Source organism: Gobius niger (assembly GCF_951799975.1).
Source record: "Gobius niger genome assembly, chromosome: 19".
NCBI lineage: Eukaryota > Metazoa > Chordata > Actinopteri > Gobiiformes > Gobiidae > Gobius > Gobius niger.
The window spans coordinates 27,396,856-27,417,722 of record NC_136870.1 but is presented as its reverse complement, the minus strand read 5'-3'; the positions used below and the strand labels follow the sequence as shown (position 1 = coordinate 27,417,722).

The window sequence follows — 20,867 nt, the reverse complement described above, 5'->3', positions numbered from 1 at the left end:
TTTTTTTGCTGGATTTTTGTCACATTTTTGATGGATTTTTGTCACTTTTTTGATGGATTTTTGTCACTTTTTTGATGGATTTTTGTCACTTTTTTGATGGATTTTTGTCACTTTTTTTGATGGATTTTTGTAATTTTTTTGATGGATTTTTGTCACTTTTTTGATGGATTTTTGTCACTTTTTTGATGGATTTTTGTAATTTTTTTGATAGATTTTTGTCTTTTTTTTGCTGGATTTTTGTCACTTTTTTGGCTGGATTTTTGTCACTTTTTTGCTGGATTTTTGTCACTTTTTTATGGATTTTTGTCACTTTTTTTGCTGGATTTTTGTCACTATTTTTGATGGATTTTTTTAAAGGCAACAAATAATCGTTTGAATAATCGTGATTTCAATTATGACAAAAATAATCGTGATTATTATTTTTTCAATAATCGTGCAGCCCTAAATGAAGATAACTCTGGTTCACATGTTTAGATTAAGTTAAGCATTTTGAAAGCTCTTTTTTTTATTTGTGAAAATTCCTGAAATTTCGGAGGTGAAGTTTCCACTGACGGAATTTCCAACCCTATTTGTGACACATGTTTGTTTAGCTGGAAACTCCTGGAATAGTTTGTGAAATACGTCATGAGTGAAAAGGCGTGACTTCCCTGTGACGAGCAGTAAAACAAACAGACGGTGTAATAACTGCACGAGGTTCCACTGCTTCATTAGGGATTATTCATGTAGCAGCAGGTCAGATTTACTGCCTTTTTATGCCCAGACAGAACAGAACAGATCTATTACCATGTCGTAACAACTGCAAAACTGTCGATTAAACAGATTCATAAGAAACCTGGGACACACACAACGGATAAAGAAGGGAACAAAAGGTGGACAGAAATTGAACTGAAAATTAAAACATATAAAGAGCTTTTAGCGCAATATAGATATATCGAACATGACATTTTGTGACAGGCCATTTAACTCCACTAAATGTACCATTAGACTTAATAGGCCAGCAGATGATTAACGATAACTATGTCCTCTCACGAAGCTCCTCATCATCATTTCTCCATTGTGAGATCAATAATAATAACTTATCTTAAATAAAACCAGGGATTATTAGTGTAAAAGTACATTAAAAATGTGGTCCTGTTGTGGCTTAAGGTGCAGGGACAAGAGGAATGACAGTCGAGACGATAAAATAAGGTTTATCTGATATTTCCATATATATGTATATATATAACAGTCAGACATTTGTTTATCGTTACTATGACAACGGCTACACTGGAAAAACAGATAGGAATCTAGTTTCCCGCCTCCAGCTAAAAGCCTTTTTTCTGCTGGATTTTGGCCTTTTTTCTGCTGGATTTTTGTAATTTTTTTTTCTGGATTTTTGTCCTTTTTTTAGCTGGATTTTTGTCATTTTTTGCTGTTTTTTTGTCTTTTTTTTGTTGATTTTTGTCACTTTTTTCTGGATTTTTGTCACTTTTTTCTGCTGGATTTTTGTCTTTTTTTGCTGGATTTTTGTCTTTTTTTTTACTGAATTTTGGTCTTTTTTCTGCTGGATTTTTGTAATTTTTTTGCTGGATTTTTGTCCTTTTTTAGCTGGATTTTTGTCATTTTTTGCTGTTTTTTTGTCTTTTTTTTTTTTATTTTTGTCACTTTTTTCTGCTGGATTTTTGTCACTTTTTTCTGCTGGATTTTTGTCTTTTTTTGCTGGATTTTTGTCTTTTTTTTTACTGAATTTTGGTCTTTTTTCTGCTGGATTTTTGTAATTTTTTTGCTGGATTTTTGTCCTTTTTTAGCTGGATATTTGTCATTTTTTGCTGTTTTTTTGTATTTTTTTGTGGGGATTTTTGTCACTTTTTTCTGGATTTTTGTCACTTTTTTCTGCTGGATTTTTGTCTTTTTTTGCTGGATTTTTGTCTTTTTTTTTAACTGAATTTTGGTCTTTTTTCTGCTGGATTTTTGTCTTTTTTTGCTGGATTTTTGTCTTTTTTTTTTTTACTGAATTTTGGTCTTTTTTCTGCTGGATTTTGGCAAATTTTTTTGCTGGATTTTTGTCCTTTTTTAGCTGGATTTTTGTCACTTTTTTCTGCTGGATTTTTGTCTTTTTTTGCTGGATTTTTGCCTTTTTTTTTGCTGGATTTTTGTAATTTTTTTGCTGGATTTTTGTCCTTTTTTTAGCTGGATTTTTGTCACTTTTTGCTGTTTTTTTGTCTTTTTTTTCTGGATTTTTGTCACTTTTTTTCTGCTGGATTTTTGTCTTTTTTTGCTGGATTTTTGCCTTTTTTTTTGCTGGATTTTTGTGGTTTTTTGTGTCTTTTTTTTGGGTTTTTTTTCTGCTGGATTTTGGTCTTTTTTCTGCTGGATCTTAGTCTTTTTTCTTCTGGAATCTAGTTTCCCGCCTCCAGCTAAAAGCCGGGAATGTTTATAAACAATTAAAGGGCGACTCATTGGACACAATTTTTTTGCTAAAACATAGTTAACACAGTTGACTCAACTTCAAATCATAACAAGAAGTGACTTCCTGTTTCGACCCAGCACATCAAAATAAAAGCATCATCTTTTTCATTAGTTCAACTTTCTTTCTGCCGAACTATTAACATGTGTGTATTTAATGATATTCTTGTAATGTTGCGAGTACAAGTAATGTTTATTGTACACGGTCCCTGTTTTTCTAAATAAATAAACTAAACTAAACTAAACTAAACCTGCTGAACTAATCAATGAGACGAGCTGTGTGTTTTTTCTCCAGCATCAAAACAGCGACAAGGAGGAAAACGGAGCAAAAGAGTGGCCAAAAGGAGACAAAAAATGGTCAAAAAAAGAGACAAAAATGTGACAACAAAGAGACAAATGTGGCAAAAAAGTGCTAAAAAATTTGGGAAAAATTTTCAAAAAAAGAGACAAAAAATGTGACAGAATTTTGGCAAAAAAGTGGTAAAAATGGGACAAAAATTCCCCAAAATTGCCAAAAAAATTGCAAAAAATGTGGCTAAAAAGAGACAACAATTGTGACAAAAATGTGTCCAAAATCGATGCAAAAGTGGCAAAAAAAGAGACAAAAATGTGGCAAAAAATTTGACAAAAATTTGGCACAAATTTACAAACAATTGGTAAGGCAAGTTTATTTGAAGACCACAATTCAGAACTTCAAATCATAACAACCCCAAGAAGTGACTTCCTGTTTCGACCCAGCACATCAAAATAAAAGCATCATCTTATTCATTAGTTCAACTTTCTTTCTGCCGAACTATTAACATGTGTGTATTTAATGATATTCTTGTAATGTTGCTGCTGAACTAATCAGACGAGCTGTGTGCTTTTATTTTGGTGCGCTGGATCGAAACAGGAAGTCACTTCTTGGGCGGCGTTGTCATGTTTTGAGTCAATCATATTTAAGTTTTAGCTAAAGATAGTACCCGGCTTTCTTTAGCTTTTGTGACGTTTATAGTTTCACTTCCTTCTCCCGCCCCTTGCGGTCCTGTAACAATTCGTGACCATAAAATGTTTCACTTCAATCCAAAAAGACGACGACATGTTGAAGAAAAGGCAAAGGTACAAGGCTGTGACATCATTCACTTCCTGACTATAGAAACTCCGTATCCCAAGAACCATTGCGACATCGCGCCCGCTGGTCAAGGCAACCAGGTTTTCAGCAAACACGGCCAGTTTCTTTTACTTTGCAGACAAAAGTTCTATATTATTTCACTATTAAACAATCTGAATCCTGCTAATGTGGATAAAAATGATGGTGGTTCGTTTAATTGGATCGTTGGGAACATTTTTCTGACGTTTTTCTTACTCTCTGTGTTAGATCTGGATAAAACGTCCACTCTCTGCCTGCATTATGTTTGAATACATTGTTTATAATATGTTAGGGCTGTGCAATTAATCAAAATTCGATTACGATTTCGATTACAATAGTAAACTATTACAAAATTAGCATAATCGCAAAAAATCGATGATAATTGTTTTTTTCAACAGAACATTTTTTTTTCTTCAATTTTTTAATTTTTGGATTTTTTCACTTTTCTGCTGGATTTTTGACTTTTTTTTGATGGATTTTTGTCACTTTTTTGCTGGATTTTTGTCACTTTTTTGCTGGATTTTTGTCACTTTTTTGCTGGATTTTTGTCTTTTTTCTGCTGGATTTTTGTCACTTTTTTGCTGGATTTTTGTCATTATTTTGATGGATTTTTGTCATTTTTTTAATGGATTTTTGTCACTTTTTTGATGGATTTTTGTCACTTTTTTGCTGAATTTTTGTCTTTTTTCTGCTGGATTTTTGTCACTTTTTTGCTGGATTTTTGACACTTTTTTGATGGATTTTTGTCTTTTTTTGAAGGATTTTTGTCTCTTTTTTGCTGGATTTTTGTCTTTTTTTGATGGATTTTTGTCACTTTTTTGATGGATTTTTGTCATTTTTTTGATGGATTTTTGTCATTTTTTTGATGGATTTTTGTCACTTTTTTGATGGATTTTTGTCATTTTTTTGATGGATTTTTGTCACTTTTTTGATGGATTTTTGTCACTTTTTTGATGGATTTTTGTCACTTTTTTGCTGGATTTTTGTCACTTTTTTGCTGGATTTTTGTCATTTTTTGATGGATTTTTGTCACTTTTTTGATGGATTTTTGTCACTTTTTTGCTGGATTTTTGTCACTTTTTTGCTGGATTTTTGTCACTTTTTTGCTGGATTTTTGTCACTTTTTTGCTGGATTTTTGTCACTTTTTTGCTGGATTTTTGTCTTTTTTTTGCTGGATTTTTGTCACTTTTTTGCTGGATTTTTGTCACTTTTTCGATGGATTTTTGTCACTTTTTTGATGGATTTTTTTAAAGGCAACAAATAATCGTTATTTCAATTATGACAAAAATAATCGTGATTATTATTTTTTCAATAATCGAGCAGCCCTATAATATGTTGTTTACATTACAATAAATAAACACGTGTGGGAACGTGAAGCTCCACCAATCAAAAGCCTCGTAGCAGATCATGGGACTCCCGAGCATCCTGGGTAATGTAGTTCTAGGACGAAGGCTCGCAGTTAAACTAGATCGATCTCATACGTGCTTTTTTCACCTGCGTCTGACTTTGCGGTCGCTTTAGAACCACAGCGCTGGATTTAGCCCAAGCTGACTCAGTTACGGAGTTAAACACTTTATTCCAAATCAATACGGTCTCAAAGCAAGGGGAGTTTTACTTCCAGACCGGAGAGGAGGCGGGACTGTGGAGCTCTATTGGACACTGACAGGAAGTGACATAGGTGAAGGTAAACCATTTTAAACCGTTGCCGTGCCGACCATGTTAGGTCAATGAGAAATGAGTCAAACTGAACTTTACCTTTATCTATGTCACTTCCTGTCAGCAGCTTAAACATTCAAATAATTTTTATGCCCAACATTTCTTCTTAAAATTGCAGCTTCACTGAAATAAATGTTGTCCTTCTAAATCAGTCATGTTTTAAAACCTGTCTTTAGCACTTCAAGTACAGGAGGATGGAGTAATTGTACTTTTTACTGACCACCTCTGCTTATAAAGTGAGTTATAAGCCTTAGTTTGTCTGATAATCCGCCATTAAGTTAAAACAGACGAAGAAGAACATCGCTAGCATGCTAGCTGTACGTAAGTGTACGTAAACGTTAACGGTTTATTTTAACTGTCAATAAGTAATTCATCCACATTATGAGGCCCTGGCAGACTGGAGTTTCCTCCCCGCCTCTTGGCTCTGCCCTCGGCCTCGTAAACCTCAGATTTTCGTGTTTTTTCGGGTGTTTTTTGTCCGGTTTTGGCGGCGGGAGGTTCCGGGAGGACAGCGGGCCGGGGCTGCGGTCAGAGCCGGGCTGGTACTCACTCAGTTCGGGGTCGGAGGTCCGGAGGCTCCGGCTGCTGCTGCTGCTTCTGCGCTGGAGCTTCACAAAAGTCAAGTCACCAAAGGAAACACTGACAAAAGCAGCAGTTCCGCTTCGGACCGCGGCAGTAAAAGCCCGACAGAGGAAGGTGAAGAGTCCGGGGACCGCGGCAGTAAAAGCCCCTCAGAGGAAGGTGAAGAGTCCGGGGCAAAGACACAGCGACAAGGAGGAAAACGGAGCAAAAGAGTGACAACAAAGAGACAACAATGTGGCAAAAAAGTGCTAAAAATGTGGCCAAAATTGTCAAAAGAGAGACAAAAAATGTGACAGAATTTTGGCAAAAAAAAGTGTAAAAAATGTGACAGACATTTTGCAAAAATTTACAAAAATGTGGCAAAAAAGGGTTAAAAATTCACAAAAAAAGAGGCAAAATTTTGGCAAAAATGGCCAAAAAATTGCAAAAAATGTAGCTAAAAAGAGACAAAAATGTGACAACAAAGAGACAACAATGTGGCAAAAAAGTGCTAAAAAATGTGGCAAAAATTGTCAAAAAAGAGACAAAAAATGTGACAGAATTTTGGCAAAAAAGTGGTAAAAAATGTGACAAAAAATTTGCAAAAATTGACAAAAATGTGGCAAAAAAGAGACACGATTCTGGCAAAAAAGGGTTAAAAATTCACAAAAAAGAGACAAAAATTTTGCTAAAAAAAGTGGCTAAAAAGAGACACAATTTTAGCAAAAAAAGGGGTAAAAATGTGACAAAAATGTGCCAAATATTCGCAAAAAAGAGGCAAAAAATTGGCAAAAAATTGTGGCAAAAAAAAGTGGCGAGAAAGTGACAAAATGTTGGCTAAAAATGTGGCAAAAAATTTGACAAAAATTTGGCACAAATTTACAAAAAATTGGCAGGGCAAGTTTATATGTAGAGCACAATTCAATACTGGTTTTAATAAGTACATATACTTTTCCTTCCAAAATACTATTTAATCAAAGTAACTCAGAAGAGAATCCGGACCTCACTTTGGGAACCACTAGTCTGAGAAGATATGCAAATTTACAATATCAGGTTTATCTCCAATGTCAAGAAATGTGGGAAAAAAGGGAGAGATTAAAATGAAAATGGGGGAGAAATGTGACATGTTCTGCCCTGTTGTCGTGTGTTCAGGACACTTTTTGAGCGACAAAGCGATGTACTATACTGTACTGTACTGTTATATCAGTGTCGCCACTTCCCCTCAGGTGATTTAGAAACACTGAAGCCTCTCTGTGGGACTGTGTGGGCAGCCGTCAAATGTCAGTTCTATAAACACGATTCTAATTTCCGTTTGTTTCAGGTCACCGAGGTCACGCGGTCCACGGGCAATTCCCACCGTTCACTTTTGGTTTCCCCTGTGAACGGCGACGACGCGGCTTTAGGAGGTTTCACACGAGCCGCGCTGGAGTCGAAACGCCGACAGGAAACAGAGTCAGAGGTGAGAACATTTTTGTCATTTTTTCGTACATTTTTTATCAATTTTTTGTCATTTTTTCGTAATTTTTTTAAATCAATTTTTTGTCATTTTTTGTCACATTTTTGTCATTTTTTTGTGGAGTTTTTGTTGAATTTTTGTCACATTTTTGTCACATTTTTGTCATTTTTTTGTGGAGTTTTTGTTGAATTTTTGTAGAATTTTTGTCACATTTTTGTCACATTTTTGTTGAATTTGTTGAATTTTTGTCACATTTTTTGTCATTTTTTTGTGGAGTTTTTGTTGAATTTTTGTCACATTTTTGTTGAATTTTTGTCACATTTTTGTCACATTTTTGTCATTTTTTTGTGGAGTTTTTGTCATTTTTTTGTTGAATTTTTGTCACATTTTTGTGGAGTTTTTGTTGAATTTTTGTCACATTTTTGTTGAATTTTTGTCATTTTTTTGTTGAATTTTTGTCATTTTTTTGTTGAATTTTTGTCATTTTTTGTGGAGTTTTTGTTGAATTTTTGTCACATTTTTGTTGAATTTTTGTCATTTTTTTGTTGAATTTTTGACATTTTTTTGTGGAGTTTTTGTTGAATTTTTGTCACATTTTTGTCATTTTTTTGTGGAGTTTTTGTTGAATTTTTGTCATTTTTTTGTGGAGTTTTTGTTGAATTTTTGTCACATTTTTGTGGAGTTTTTGTTGAATTTTTGTCACATTTTTGTTGAATTTTTGTCATTTTTTTGTTGAATTTTTGTCATTTTTTTGTTGAATTTTTGTCATTTTTTTGTGGAGTTTTTGTTGAATTTTTGTCACATTTTTGTTGAATTTTTGTTGAATTTTTGTCATTTTTTTGTTGAGTTTTTGTCATTTTTTTGTGGAGTTTTTGTTGAGTTTTTGTCATATTTTTGTGGAGTTTTTGTTGAATTTTTGTCACATTTTTGTTGAATTTCTTGAATTTTTGTCACATTTTTGTCATTTTTTTGTGGAGTTTTTGTTGAATTTTTGTCACATTTTTGTCACATTTTTGTCATTTTTTTGTGGAGTTTTTGTTGAATTTTTGTAGAATTTTTGTCACATTTTTGTCACATTTTTGTTGAATTTGTTGAATTTTTGTCACATTTTTGTTGAATTTTTGTCACATTTTTGTCACATTTTTGTCATTTTTTTGTGGAGTTTTTGTTGAATTTTTGTCACATTTTTGTAGAATTTTTGTCATTTTTTTGTTGAATTTTTGTCATTTTTTTGTTGAATTTTTGTCACATTTTTGTGGAGTTTTTGTTGAATTTTTGTCACATTTTTGTTGAATTTTTGTCATTTTTTTGTTGAATTTTTGTCATTTTTTTGTTGAATTTTTGTCATTTTTTGTGGAGTTTTTGTTGGATTTTTGTCACACTTTTGTTGAATTTTTGTCATTTTTTTGTTGAGTTTTGTCATTTTTTTGTGGAGTTTTTGTTGAATTTTTGTCACATTTTTGTTGAATTTTTGTCATTTTTTTGTTGAATTTTTGTCATTTTTTTGTGGAGTTTTTGTTGAATTTTTGTCACATTTTTGTTGAATTTTTGTCACATTTTTGTTGAATTTTTGTCATTTTTTTGTGGAGTTTTTGTTGAGTTTTTGTCATATTTTTGTGGAGTTTTTGTTGAATTTTTGTCACATTTTTGTTGAATTTGTTGAATTTTTGTCACATTTTTGTTGAATTTTTTGTCATTTTTTTGTCATTTTTTTGTCATTTTTTTGTGGAGTTTTTGTTGAATTTTTGTTGAATTTTTGTCACATTTTTGTCACATTTTTGTAGAATTTTTGTCATTTTTTTGTTGAATTTGTGTCATTTTTTTGTTGAATTTTTGTCACATTTTTGTGGAGTTTTTGTTGAATTTTTGTCACATTTTTGTTGAATTTTTGTCATTTTTTTGTTGAATTTTTGTCATTTTTTTGTTGAATTTTTGTCATTTTTTTGTGGAGTTTTTGTCATTTTTTTGTGGAGTTTTTGTTGAATTTTTGTCACATTTTTGTTGAATTTTTGTCATTTTTTTGTTGAATTTTTGTCACACTTTTGTTGAATTTTTGTCATTTTTTTGTTGAGTTTTTGTCATTTTTTTGTGGAGTTTTTGTTGAATTTTTGTCACATTTTTGTTGAATTTTTGTCATTTTTTTGTTGAATTTTTGTCATTTTTTTGTGGAGTTTTTGTTGAATTTTTGTCACATTTTTGTTGAATTTTTGTCACATTTTTGTTGAATTTTTGTCATTTTTTTGTGGAGTTTTTGTTGAGTTTTTGTCATATTTTTGTGGAGTTTTTGTTGAATTTTTGTCACATTTTTGTTGAATTTGTTGAATTTTTGTCACATTTTTGTTGAATTTTTTGTCATTTTTTTGTCATTTTTTTGTGGAGTTTTTGTTGAATTTTTGTTGAATTTTTGTCACATTTTTGTCACATTTTTGTTGAATTTTTGTCATTTTTTTGTTGAATTTTTGTTGATTTTTTGTTGAATTTTTATCACTTGTTGGTTGAGTTTTTGTCACATTTTTGTTGCGTTTACATCCTTGTTTTCTTCTCATTTCTTGTGGCTGTTTGTGCTTTTTTCCCCAAGAAGCTTTTTGATTAGGGTAAAGCCAAACTGGAGAAAATAGGATCCGTTCAGGTGGGAGTTAAGACGTTAAGGACAAAACTAGCGAAACAAACCACATTTGTAGAATCTGTTTTCACATCCCTGGTCCGTGTTTCCCCCTCCGTTTCCCTCTCGTTTACACATGTTTTGCGCTCCTCCCTTTGCCAGCGCCCGGTGCCAGCGCCCGGTGCCAGCGCCCGGTGCCAGCGCCCGGTGCCAGCGCCCGGTGCCAGCGCCCGGTGCCAGCGCCCTGTCCGTCAGGAGTGTGCCCCGTCTCCTCCTTTGTCTCGCCGCCCGCAGGAGCCGCCGTCACGCTGTCCTTAATCTCACACGTGGACTTGGCCCGGTTTCAGACGGAGGCCGAGACTCCCCTCGGTCTGTCACTCAAGTCGAGTTTGTTCCCGAAGCCAAACCAAAAGGCAAAGCTTTGAAATAAAAGATGAGCCAGAAAGCAGCGGGTTTTAGCTTTGTCCACGGAGAATCCTCCAACACAACAAAAACAAAGATCAGATCTGACCCGAAAGGAGCAGGCCAGCACGTCCCGTCCTCCGCAACATCTCAGCTCTAATGTCAGAGGAAAAAACAGCCCAAACTCTCATTCATTCACAGATACTGACATGTTTGGTGTCCACAAAAGGCTGTGACCGAGATGACGCTGTAATCCAAATACTATGGTCATTTCCTGGCTGAAGACGGGAGGAATATACACAGGGCTAAACTTTAGGGCCGTTTTTATTCCACTCTTTAACCTCTTCCCACCCGCCTGAACCAAATGCATTCTGTCCTCATATATATAGGTCTGACGGCTGCTTTGAGTGAAGGAAAAACAATGGTACCTAACGTGGAGCTTCGCCTAATGACCTTCTTGTTCAAAGTCTCGCTCGCCACCTTTTGATAGCGGCTCTCAGTTGTTGAGAAATCAGCCTGTGTAGCCTACAAGCCAAAACACAAATAAATATTGTGAGTGGAAGGAAAGCACACTGCAAATGACAGGGAGGGCATCTTTTGGAGGTGTCGTCAACCTCACTCTCATTAATAGCCTAACGTATTTTGTATGTATAATTATGTGACATAATACTGCCTTTGCTTTAGTGTATTTGTTTACTTGAGCATTACTGTCGGCTGTTATAGTTTAACAAGTATCATTCTTCTTTATGTTGACGATTTTTCCACACAGCGCTCCAGACCCTACAGCAAGAGTAGCAAGGTATGTATGATTCGGTCAGTAAAATATTCTAACCTAACTGCATAGCTTTGGTTAGTAGGAGCCAAAATATTTAAGATAGTTAAAATGTTTTGATACACAATACTTTGTATAATTTTCCATAGATATGAAAGAATTAGAAGAAGGCAGGAGAAGGCACCTGTTGCTAGCTCCACACTCCACGCTGATGCTGAAGCTAACGCTGACGCTGAAGCTGAATCAGGTATACAAAATTCAGTTTGTATAGATTTAAGATATTAAACACAGTCATACCCATCAGCCCGGGGTGGACCCTGAGCCGGACGTGGACCTGCACCTGCACTTTCAGCTGGTGGAGCCGCAGATGGACCCGGATTCGGAGTCACAGTTAAGTTACAGCCCGTCCACCGTCTCTTGTGGAGGTCATGCATTAAGCCATTTGTGGTGCCCTTAGACATTGTGCCTCATATACTGTAAATGCATAAGGAGGCCATCATATTTTTGCCTCCTGGCTGAAGTTCAGTTTCTCCAGTTCTCCCAAGGTTGGCAAAAAAAATGCATCTCAAAAATGCATCAGATTGATGCTTTAAAATATGGAATTTTAAAAAATGTCTTCCCGGGGGAGCATGCCCCCGGACCCCCTAAAACGATAATATTGTTCACACCTTCTGCACCCCTGACCCATTTTCATGGGATAAGATCTGGATTGCATTTGGTTAATTGCTGGTTTACACCTAATTCATTATTGCGTTAGTCCAGACTAGGTCCTGGTTCAGTTCTGGTTTAGACCTGGTCAACCCGACCTCAGCTCGCTTTTTTGTTGGACCTCCATTTTTGTATGATTCCTAGAACCTGCAGACGCGACGTGTCTGCTCTGTTTCCTTTCAGACCTAAACAACTCTGTCTGTCATCATAGACTACATTATCTGATCACGGATCAAACTGGAGAGTGAACTCACAAGGGACTAACTGGGGAGGGCAGGTTTTCGTAGATGTCATCGCTTATATTTTATTTGTTTGCCCTTTAAAATGTCCTTGAAAATCCTGGAAATTGCCTTGAAAATGATTTCAAGTAAAGAGTGGGAACCCTGCCTGTGTAACACCTCATTTGAAAGCTAAGACCCACAAAACTGATCTTTTTCCTCGCATTATTGCTGTGTTGTGTCACCTTTTTTATGTTGGTTTTTTTGGTCACATTTTTGTTGAATTTTTTGTTGAATTTTTGTTGAATTTTTGTCACATTTTTGTTGAATTTTTGTCCCATTTTTGTTGCATTTTTTTGTCACTTTTTAGTTGAGTTTTTGTCATGTTTTTGTTGAATTTTTGTCACATTTTTGTTTAATTTTTGTCACTTTTAGTTGAATTTTTTGTTGAATTTTTGTCACATTTTTGTTGCATTTTTTGTCACTTTTTAGTTGAGTTTTTGTCACTTTTTGGTTGAATTTTTGTCACTTTTTGGTTGAATTTTTGTCACTTTTTGGTTGAGTTTTTGTCAAATTTTTGTTGAATTTTTGTCTCTTTTTGGTTGAATTTTTGTCACATTTTTGTTGCATTTTTTGTCACTTTTTAGTTGAGTTTTTGTCATGTTTTTGTTGAGTTTTTGTCACATTTTTATTGAATTTTTGTCACTTTTTGGTTGAGTTTTTGTCATGTTTTTGTTGAGTTTTTGTCACTTTTTAGTTGAATTTTTTGTTGAATTTTTGTCACTTTTTTGTTGCATTTTTTGTCACTTTTTGGTTGAATTTTTGTCACTTTTTGGTTGAATTTTTGTCACTTTTTTGTTTAATTTTTGTCACTTTTTTGTTGCGTTTTGGTGCTTTTTTCCCAAGAAGCTTTTTGATTAGGGTAAAGCCAAACTGGAGAAAATGGGATCCGTTCAGGTGAGAGTTAGTTTAGTGGCTCCACACTTGACAGTGATGTGAAGAAAGTTGGGGGGAAGTAAACGTCCCGCGGTTTCCTCGGTCCGTCTCAGGGTTCACGTCAGTCCGTCCTGGCTCTGAGCCTGAATCACTGGAGCCAAGACTCACCCTGAGTTTAAGAGACACTCGAGTCTGGCTTTAGTCCGAGTGCGGAGGAGCGAGGACCACAACCGGAGCCAGACTTCACACCTAAACAAAACACGGTTCTCCCCGTGTCTGCGCTGGTCTACCACTAAAAACATGTACTGATGAAAAAGTGACAAAAATCTGATGAAAAAGTGACAAAAATGTGATGAAAAAGTGACAAAAACTAGATGAATAATAGACAAAAAAAGAGCCAAAAATAGATGAAAAATAGATGGAGAAAAACAAGAAAAATAGACAAAAATGTGATGAAAAAGTGACGAAAAATAGACAAAAAATAGACAAAAAAAAGAGCCAAAAATGTGATGAAAAGACACAAAAATTTGATGAAAAAGTGATAAAAAAGTGACAAAAATAGACGAAAAATAGACAAAAAATCGAATGAAAAAGTGACAAAAATAGATGGAAAAAAACAAGAAAAATAGACAAAAATGTGATGAAAAAGTAACAAAAATAGACAAAAAATAGACAAAAAAAGGGCCAAAAATGTGATGAAAAAGACACAAAAATTTGATGAAAAAGTGATAAAAAAGTGACAAAAATAGACGAAAAATAGAAGAAAAATCGGATGAAAAAGTGACAAAAAATAGACAAAAAAAGAGCCAAAAATGTGATGAAAAAGTGACAAAAATAGATTAAAAATAGACAAAAAAGGTCAATCCTCCAACTGGGGATTCTGACCATTAGCCCGTGGCTCTGCGAGATGGGTCCCTGTGTAAAACATTTAGACTTCCAGATTATCACTTTAACCCCTGGACCTCCACCTGAAGAGAGCACATTGTCTCCAGTTTAGCTTTACCCAAATCTAAAAGCTTCTTGGACAAAGTGTCAAAGTAGAGGCAAAAATGAGACAAAAACGAGGATGAAAACACAACAAAAGAGCAACAAAAACTTTGGAAAAGTGACGAAAATGTGACAAAACAGAGACAAAATAGAGCCAAAAATGTGATGAAAAAGACACAAAAAATAGATTAAAAAGTGATTAAAAAAATAGATGGAAAAATAGATAAAAAATCGGATGAAAAAGTGACAAAAAATAGACGAAAAATAGACGAAAAATAGACGAAAAAAGACAAAAAATGTGATGAAAAAGTGACAAAAATGTGATGAAAAGGACACAAAATTTTGATGAAGTCATAAAAAAGTGACAAAAAAATAGATAAAAAATCGGATGAAAAAGTGACAAAAAACAGACGAAAAATACCCAAAAAAAGAGCCAAAAATGTGATGAAAAAGTGATAAATAAGTGACAAAAATAGACGAAAATAGATGGAAAAAAGACACGAAAAATAGAAGAAAAATAGACAAAAAATCTGATGAAAAAGTGACGAAAAATAGATGAAAAATAGACAAAAAAAAGAGCCAAAAATGTGATGACATTTTTAGATTTTATAATAGGAGAAACTACACTGGGCCTGAGTTTGAGGTCAGCCTGGTGAAGTCTCCTCTGATAACTGTAACTGTACTGTCTTCATTTTAATCACACTTCTTCTTGAACTTGATTGCTGTTTCCCCGTCTCTCCTGCAGGGGCCAGTGTTCCTCTGACTTTCTCAAACGTGGTTCACACATTTCCTCCAAAGAAGAAGTGCCCATGAACCAGGAAATGCTGTTAGTCAACACTGGGAGCTGCACTTTCCTGTAAATGAGAGAAGAGAGTAAAGCCGGATCATGAAGGTACGACCAAACTCTTACAACACCCTCTCCTCACGTTAAGCTTTAGTTCCTTCTTTATTTTTACTCAAAACCAGCCTTTAAACATGTCAGCTTGAAAGCGAAAGCACCATTTTGATAAAGGCTTCAGTGTGTCCAAAAGTTGACCAGATTTTGCTGATTATGCGGCGTTATTTAGGAGGAAGTGTGTTGTTTTTGTAAAGCTCATGGATCTATGACAAAACTAAATTAAAGCCATTCTAGGTCATACGTTGCTTCTTCAAGAGGAACTGACGTAAACAAGGGCGACAAACCACCCGTAAAGACTTCAATGCTTTTGTTTTATTCCACTTTCGGGGGGAAATGTTCCGCACTGTGGCTTTAAAACACTCACCAGTGTAGAGAATGTGAAATTGAAACCCGGCGTTTGTGAAACTGGCTGTGGAGCGAGGGGAGTTTGGAGCCCTGTGACGCAGAGCCACACCCCCGTCACTCGGCCCCCGGGGTGTTTTGTTGTTTCACGCTGTGACGCCCAGAAATTAGGGCTGCTCGATTATTGAAAAAATAATAATCACGATTATTTTTGTCATAATTGAAATCACGATTATTCAAACGATTATTTGTTGCCTTTAAAAAAATCCATCAAAAAAGTGACAAAAATCCATCAAAAAAGTGACAAAAATCCATCAAAAAAGTGACAAAAATCCATCAAAAAAGTGACAAAAATCCATCAAAAAAAGAAAAAAATCCATCAAAAAAGTGACAAAAATCCATCAAAAAAGTGACAAAAATCCATCAAAAAAGTGACAAAAATCCATCAAAAAAGTGACAAAAATCCATCAAAAAAGTGACAAAAATCCATCAAAAAAGTGACAAAAATCCAGCAAAAAAGTGACAAAAATCCAGCAAAAAAGTGACAAAAATCCAGCAAAAAATTGACAAAAATCCAGCAAAAAATGACAAAAATCCAGCAAAAAATTGACAAAAATCCAGCAAAAAAGTGACAAAAATCCAGCAAAAAAGTGACAAAAATCCAGCAAAAAAGTGACAAAAATCCAGCAAAAAAGTGACAAAAATCCAGCAAAAAAGTGACAAAAATCCAGCAAAAAAAGAAAAAAATCCATCAAAAAAGTGACAAAAATCCATCAAAAAAGTGACAAAAATCCAGCAAAAAAGTGACAAAAATCCAGCAAAAAAGTGACAAAAATCCAGCAAAAAAATGACAAAAATCCATCAAAAAAAGAAAAAAATCCATCAAAAAAGTGACAAAAATCCATCAAAAAAGTGACAAAAATCCCTAAAAAAAAAAGACAAAAATCTATTAAAAAAAGTGACAAAAATTTAAAAATAAAAATAAAAAAGGAAAATAAATTGGAAAAAAAAATTATAATCGATTTTTTGCGATTATGCTAATTTTGTAATCGTTTACTGTTGTAATCGAAATCGTAATCGAATTTCGATTAATTGCACAGCCCTACCAGAAATGTTATCAAGTCGTCTTTGGCTTCCGGTCAAGTTTTGCTGAAACTGCAGCTCCAGACGGACCCGCGAAAGACGGATTCTTTCGGTTCCTCGTTTTAGCCAATCACAGCCGAGCCTCAGAACGACAAATACATAAAGTTTTGAAAATGTTACGAGTGTTGTAGCAGCACCGGGACGCCGACTCCCTGGAGTTATGACTGTTTTATTAATGTGACGTCAGTGGGTTGGCAGCAGCTGAAAACATCTGGATTGTTCATGACGTTTGAGGCTAAATGCAAACGGACAGAGGAAAAATAGCCTCAAATGTTGCCGTCACTGAGGCTCTGCTCTTCTTTCACCTACATGGTTCAAGCAAAAAATCTTAAAGGCCGGAATTATAACAATAAGGAAATAAGAATAAATAAAAATAGGGGACAAATTACAACAGCTTATATAAAGTAGAATATCGAGGTCCTAGTGCAGGTTGTCAATAGAGACGCTGATACAGAGGTTATTGCACGTAGTTTTGCAAAGGGGTTATTGCACATGTTACTTTACTGCAGGGCTGCACAAGCTTTTTGTCTCCGAGGGCCAAAAGGAAAAAGTGCCAATCACGGCGATGTTAGCGTGAGACACATATAACTGCAAATAATAGTAGTTACTTTATTTTATTTTTTGTTATACATTTGCATTTAATTCTATCTATGCAAATAGTATGCCACAAAAGCCAAGTTTTAGTAGAACAAAATCAATGATTGTAGCAATGTAGTGCAACAACACCACCTGCACCTGCACTACCTACAGTGACTTTACCTCATTCATTTCTTTAACTCAAAGAAAACGCCATATTAGACCAATTTGAAAGTGTCAGTTCAGCATAAATTCTTTCATAAGTCATAGATGTCAACGACCTTTGCAATAAGATTTGGAAAAAGTTGGAAAGCTGATGCTACGACGCTCTATGACTGACAAATACCAAGACACCAGAACACCAGTGTTTCTTTAACTTTGCGAAAGGAGTGAAACGGCGCCCCCAATTTGACGCTGGTGGCCAAAAAGTGAACTGCATCCATATTTGCCATTGAGAATGAATGGGAGAGAGTTAGTATTAACCAGATGCGGCACAAAAGTAGGTCACTCTCCGGCGGGCCAACCTAATTGTCCCGCGGGCCCCACTTTGGGCACCCCTGCTTCACAGTCTCGTTGTTCAGTCTGACAGCAGTGGGGATGAAGGACCTGAGGGTGTCTCAGTCTGCCCCTGAAAGAGCTGCTCAGCTCCTCTACAGTCCCGTGCAGTGGGTGGGAGGTGTTGTCCATGATGGGGGTGAGCTTGGCTAACACCCTCCTGTCCCCCAGGGGGCAGCAGAGGACGGAGCCGGCCCTCCTGTTCTTGTCCCACTCTGTGCTGCCCGGGGCCCAGCACACGGCAGCGTAGCGGAGAGCAGAGGCTCCACAGAGTCATAAGAAGAGGACCTCAGGCTCCTCTGAAGGACCTCAGGCTCCTCTGAAGGACCTCAGTCTCCTCTGAAGGACCTCAGGCTCCTCTGAAGGACCTCAGGCTCCTCTGAAGGACCTCAGGCTCCTCTGAAGGACCTCAGTCTCCTCAGAAGGTGGAGGCCACTTTGGAACAACACCTTGTTCCCTGTAGCTCCTCTTGTGCTGCCTCCTCTGTGCTGCTCTTGGTGCCTCTTCAGTGTCTCAGAAGGAGAAATGTGTGTGTCTCTCAAATGTCTTTAGCTCAAAAGCTTCCTGTTTGTTTACTTCTAAAAAGCTGCCTCTTCAGGACCATTATGGACTCTCAAAGTAAAACGATCTGCTGAACCTCCACAAAAACACGACAAAGACGTACAAAAGCATCTAGTTAAACATTGTGGGACAGAAACCACACATGCAGTTCGCAGAAAATGGCTAAAAAGCAGCTGCGCCGAGAGAGAGGGAGGTGCTGCTTGTTTACGTGTCGCCGTGACCCAAAGTGACGACAGTTTTTTTCAACAATGCGAGGAAAAAGATCTCAGTTTGGTTTAGGGCTGCTCGATTATTGAAAAAAATAATAATCACGATTATTTTTTGTCATAATTGAAATCACGATTATTCAAACGATTATTTGTTGCCTTTAAAAAAAATCCATCAAAAAAGTGACAAAAAATCCATCAAAAAAATTAGAAAAATCCAGCAAAAAAGTGACAAAAATCCAGCAAAAAAAGACAAAAATCCATAAAAAAAAGTGACAAAAATCCAGCAAAAAAATTAGAAAAATCCAGCAAAAAAGTGACAAAAATCCATCAAAAAAATTAGAAAAATCCATCAAAAAAAATGACAAAAATACAGCAAAAAAATGACAAAAATACAGCAAAAAAATGACAAAAAAAAAACATCAAAAAGTGACAAAAATCCATCAAAAAAAATTAGAAAAATACAGCAAAAAAATGACAAAAAAAAACATCAAAAAGTGACAAAAATCCATCAAAAAAAATTAGAAAAATACAGCAAAAAAGTGACAAAAATCCAGCAAAAAAAAAGACAAAAATCCAGCAAAAAAAAGACAAAAATCCATAAAATAAAGACAAAAATCCAGCAAAAAAAGTAACAAAAATCCATCAAAAAATCCATCAAAAAAAAATGATAAAAAATCCAGCAGAAAAATTAGAAAAATCCAGCAAAAAAGTGACAAAAATCCAGCAAAAAAGTGACAAAAATCCAGCAAAAAAAATACAAAAATCCATTTAAAAAGTGACAAAAATCCAGCAAAAAAATTAGAAAAATACAGCAAAAAAAATGACAAAAATACAGCAAAAAAATGACAAAAATACAGCAAAAAAAAATGACAAAAATACAGCAAAAAAATGACAAAAAAAAAACATCAAAAAGTGACAAAAATCCATCAAAAAAAATTAGAAAAATCCAGCAAAAAAGTGACAAAAATACAGCAAAAAAAAGACAAAAATCCAGCAAAAAAAGACAAAAATCCATTAAAAAAAAGACAAAAATCCAGCAAAAAAGTAACAAAAATCCATCAAAAAAGTGACAAAAATCCATCAAAAAAATCCATTAAAAAAAAATGATAAAAAATCCAGCAGAAAAAGTGACAAAAATCCAAAAATTAGATTAAAAAAAAAAATTAAAAAAAAAGTTTTTGAAAAAAAAAAAAATATATATATATAATCGATTTTTTGCGATTATGCTAATTTTGTAATCGTTTACTGTTGTAATCGAAATCTTAATCGAATTTCGATTAATTGCACAGCCCTAGTTTGGTTTAGGCGGGGGTTTGACTTTGACTCTCTTTTGTCTATTGGCAGCTGCTCCTCTGAGACCCCCCCCCCCCCTCAGCCCCGGAGATGGCGGACGACCTGACCTGCCCCACGTGCATGGGCATCTTCAACAACCCGGTGCTGCTGTCGTGCGGCCACAGCTCCTGCTCCGACTGCCTGCAGCGCTGGTGGAAGGAGAAGCGCTCGCAGGACTGCCCCGTGTGCCGCGCCCGCTGCTCCTCCAGCAAGCCCCCCCGAAACCTGGCCCTCAAGAACCTGTGCGAGGCCTTCGTGCTGGAGCAGGAGAGGAAGGCGGACCCGCGGGGGCTGACGGAGAAGCTGGCGGCGCTGAAGCTGAAGCTGGACCGTCTGCGGAGGGTCAGGGACGGCTACGACAAGGTCTCGGAGCACGCCAAGGCCCAGGCGCGCGGCACGGAGCGGCAGATCAAGCTGCAGTTCAAGGCGCTGCACAGGTTTCAATCTTCATTTCATTTCATTTGGGGACTTTCTCGATAACGACGAGGAAACGACATATGTGCAGAACTTTCAAAACATACAAAAATGTGCCACAAACATCTTAGTTTACATCACTTTGTCTCATTTATTTCCCATTTGTCTCTAATTTTCCCTACAGATTTTTCTTAAAGAGGGGGTATTCTGCTTTTTTCAGTCCCACAGCACCAGTCTATATCACACTACAATGATGACAAACCTTCTGTTGGTCTGTAAATGCAGTAAATTAGAATAACTGCCTCAAAATGGCTGTAGTGAATGTCTTGAAATAGGCCTCTGTCTCTTTAAAGGGGGGGTATTATGCAAAAAGGTCTTTCCATCATGTTATTATGTCATTCCCTCATTAAAAACATGGCTGAAGTGTTGTCTTGGCACATTCACGTATTTCTGAGTAATCTGTAAAAACTCTGATGGCGGCCATTTTAGGGATAGGTTTGCCTGAGTCCTCCTAGGAACGCCCCCACCTCCTGGAGACGCCTCCGAGCTTTGGTCACCAGCCGAGTAACCAACCACTGCTCCTCAGCAGAACCCCCTCCCCACTGATGCCACAGACAGCGTGTGGAGGGGGCGTGTCGGAAAGGCTCAGAGGTTCGTGACCTCTTAACTACCACCTGAACCGAGAGGATCTTTTTCCTCACGGCAACAGATTTTTTTTTCCATAATTTTTTATGTTGGGGATTCGACTCATTTTTGTAACTTTTTTGTCCATTTTATTTTTCATTTTTTGTCATTTTTTCGTCAATTTTTTATCAAATTTTGTCGTTTTTTGTCACATTTTTGCACTTTTTTTTGTCTAACTTTTATCACATTTTTTCGCCATTTTTTCATAAATTTTTTGTCA

At 35.8% G+C, this 20,867-nt stretch overlaps 2 protein-coding genes across 2 annotated transcripts in view; one reads left to right on the top strand and one right to left on the bottom strand.

Moving 5' to 3' along the window:
* Positions 1-14,719: 14,719 nt before the first annotated feature.
* Positions 14,720-20,029, top strand: LOC306978383 (uncharacterized protein; the record flags this gene model as incomplete). Its single annotated transcript, XM_079576906.1, has 2 exons — positions 14,720-14,825; positions 19,562-20,029. The coding sequence occupies exon 2, from the start codon at positions 19,601-19,603 to the stop codon at positions 20,027-20,029; it is 429 nt and encodes a 142-aa protein (XP_079433032.1). The 5' UTR covers positions 14,720-14,825; positions 19,562-19,600.
* Positions 20,030-20,626: 597 nt separating this feature from the next.
* LOC306978382 (pleckstrin homology domain-containing family A member 1-like) overlaps positions 20,627-20,867 on the bottom strand; it is a gene marked incomplete at its 3' end in the record, with an annotated part of 11,511 nt that continues 11,270 nt past the window's right edge. The window contains exon 5 of the mRNA XM_079576905.1: positions 20,627-20,637. Coding sequence (XP_079433031.1) covers positions 20,627-20,637 — 11 coding nt within the window. The remainder of the gene's footprint in view (positions 20,638-20,867) is intronic.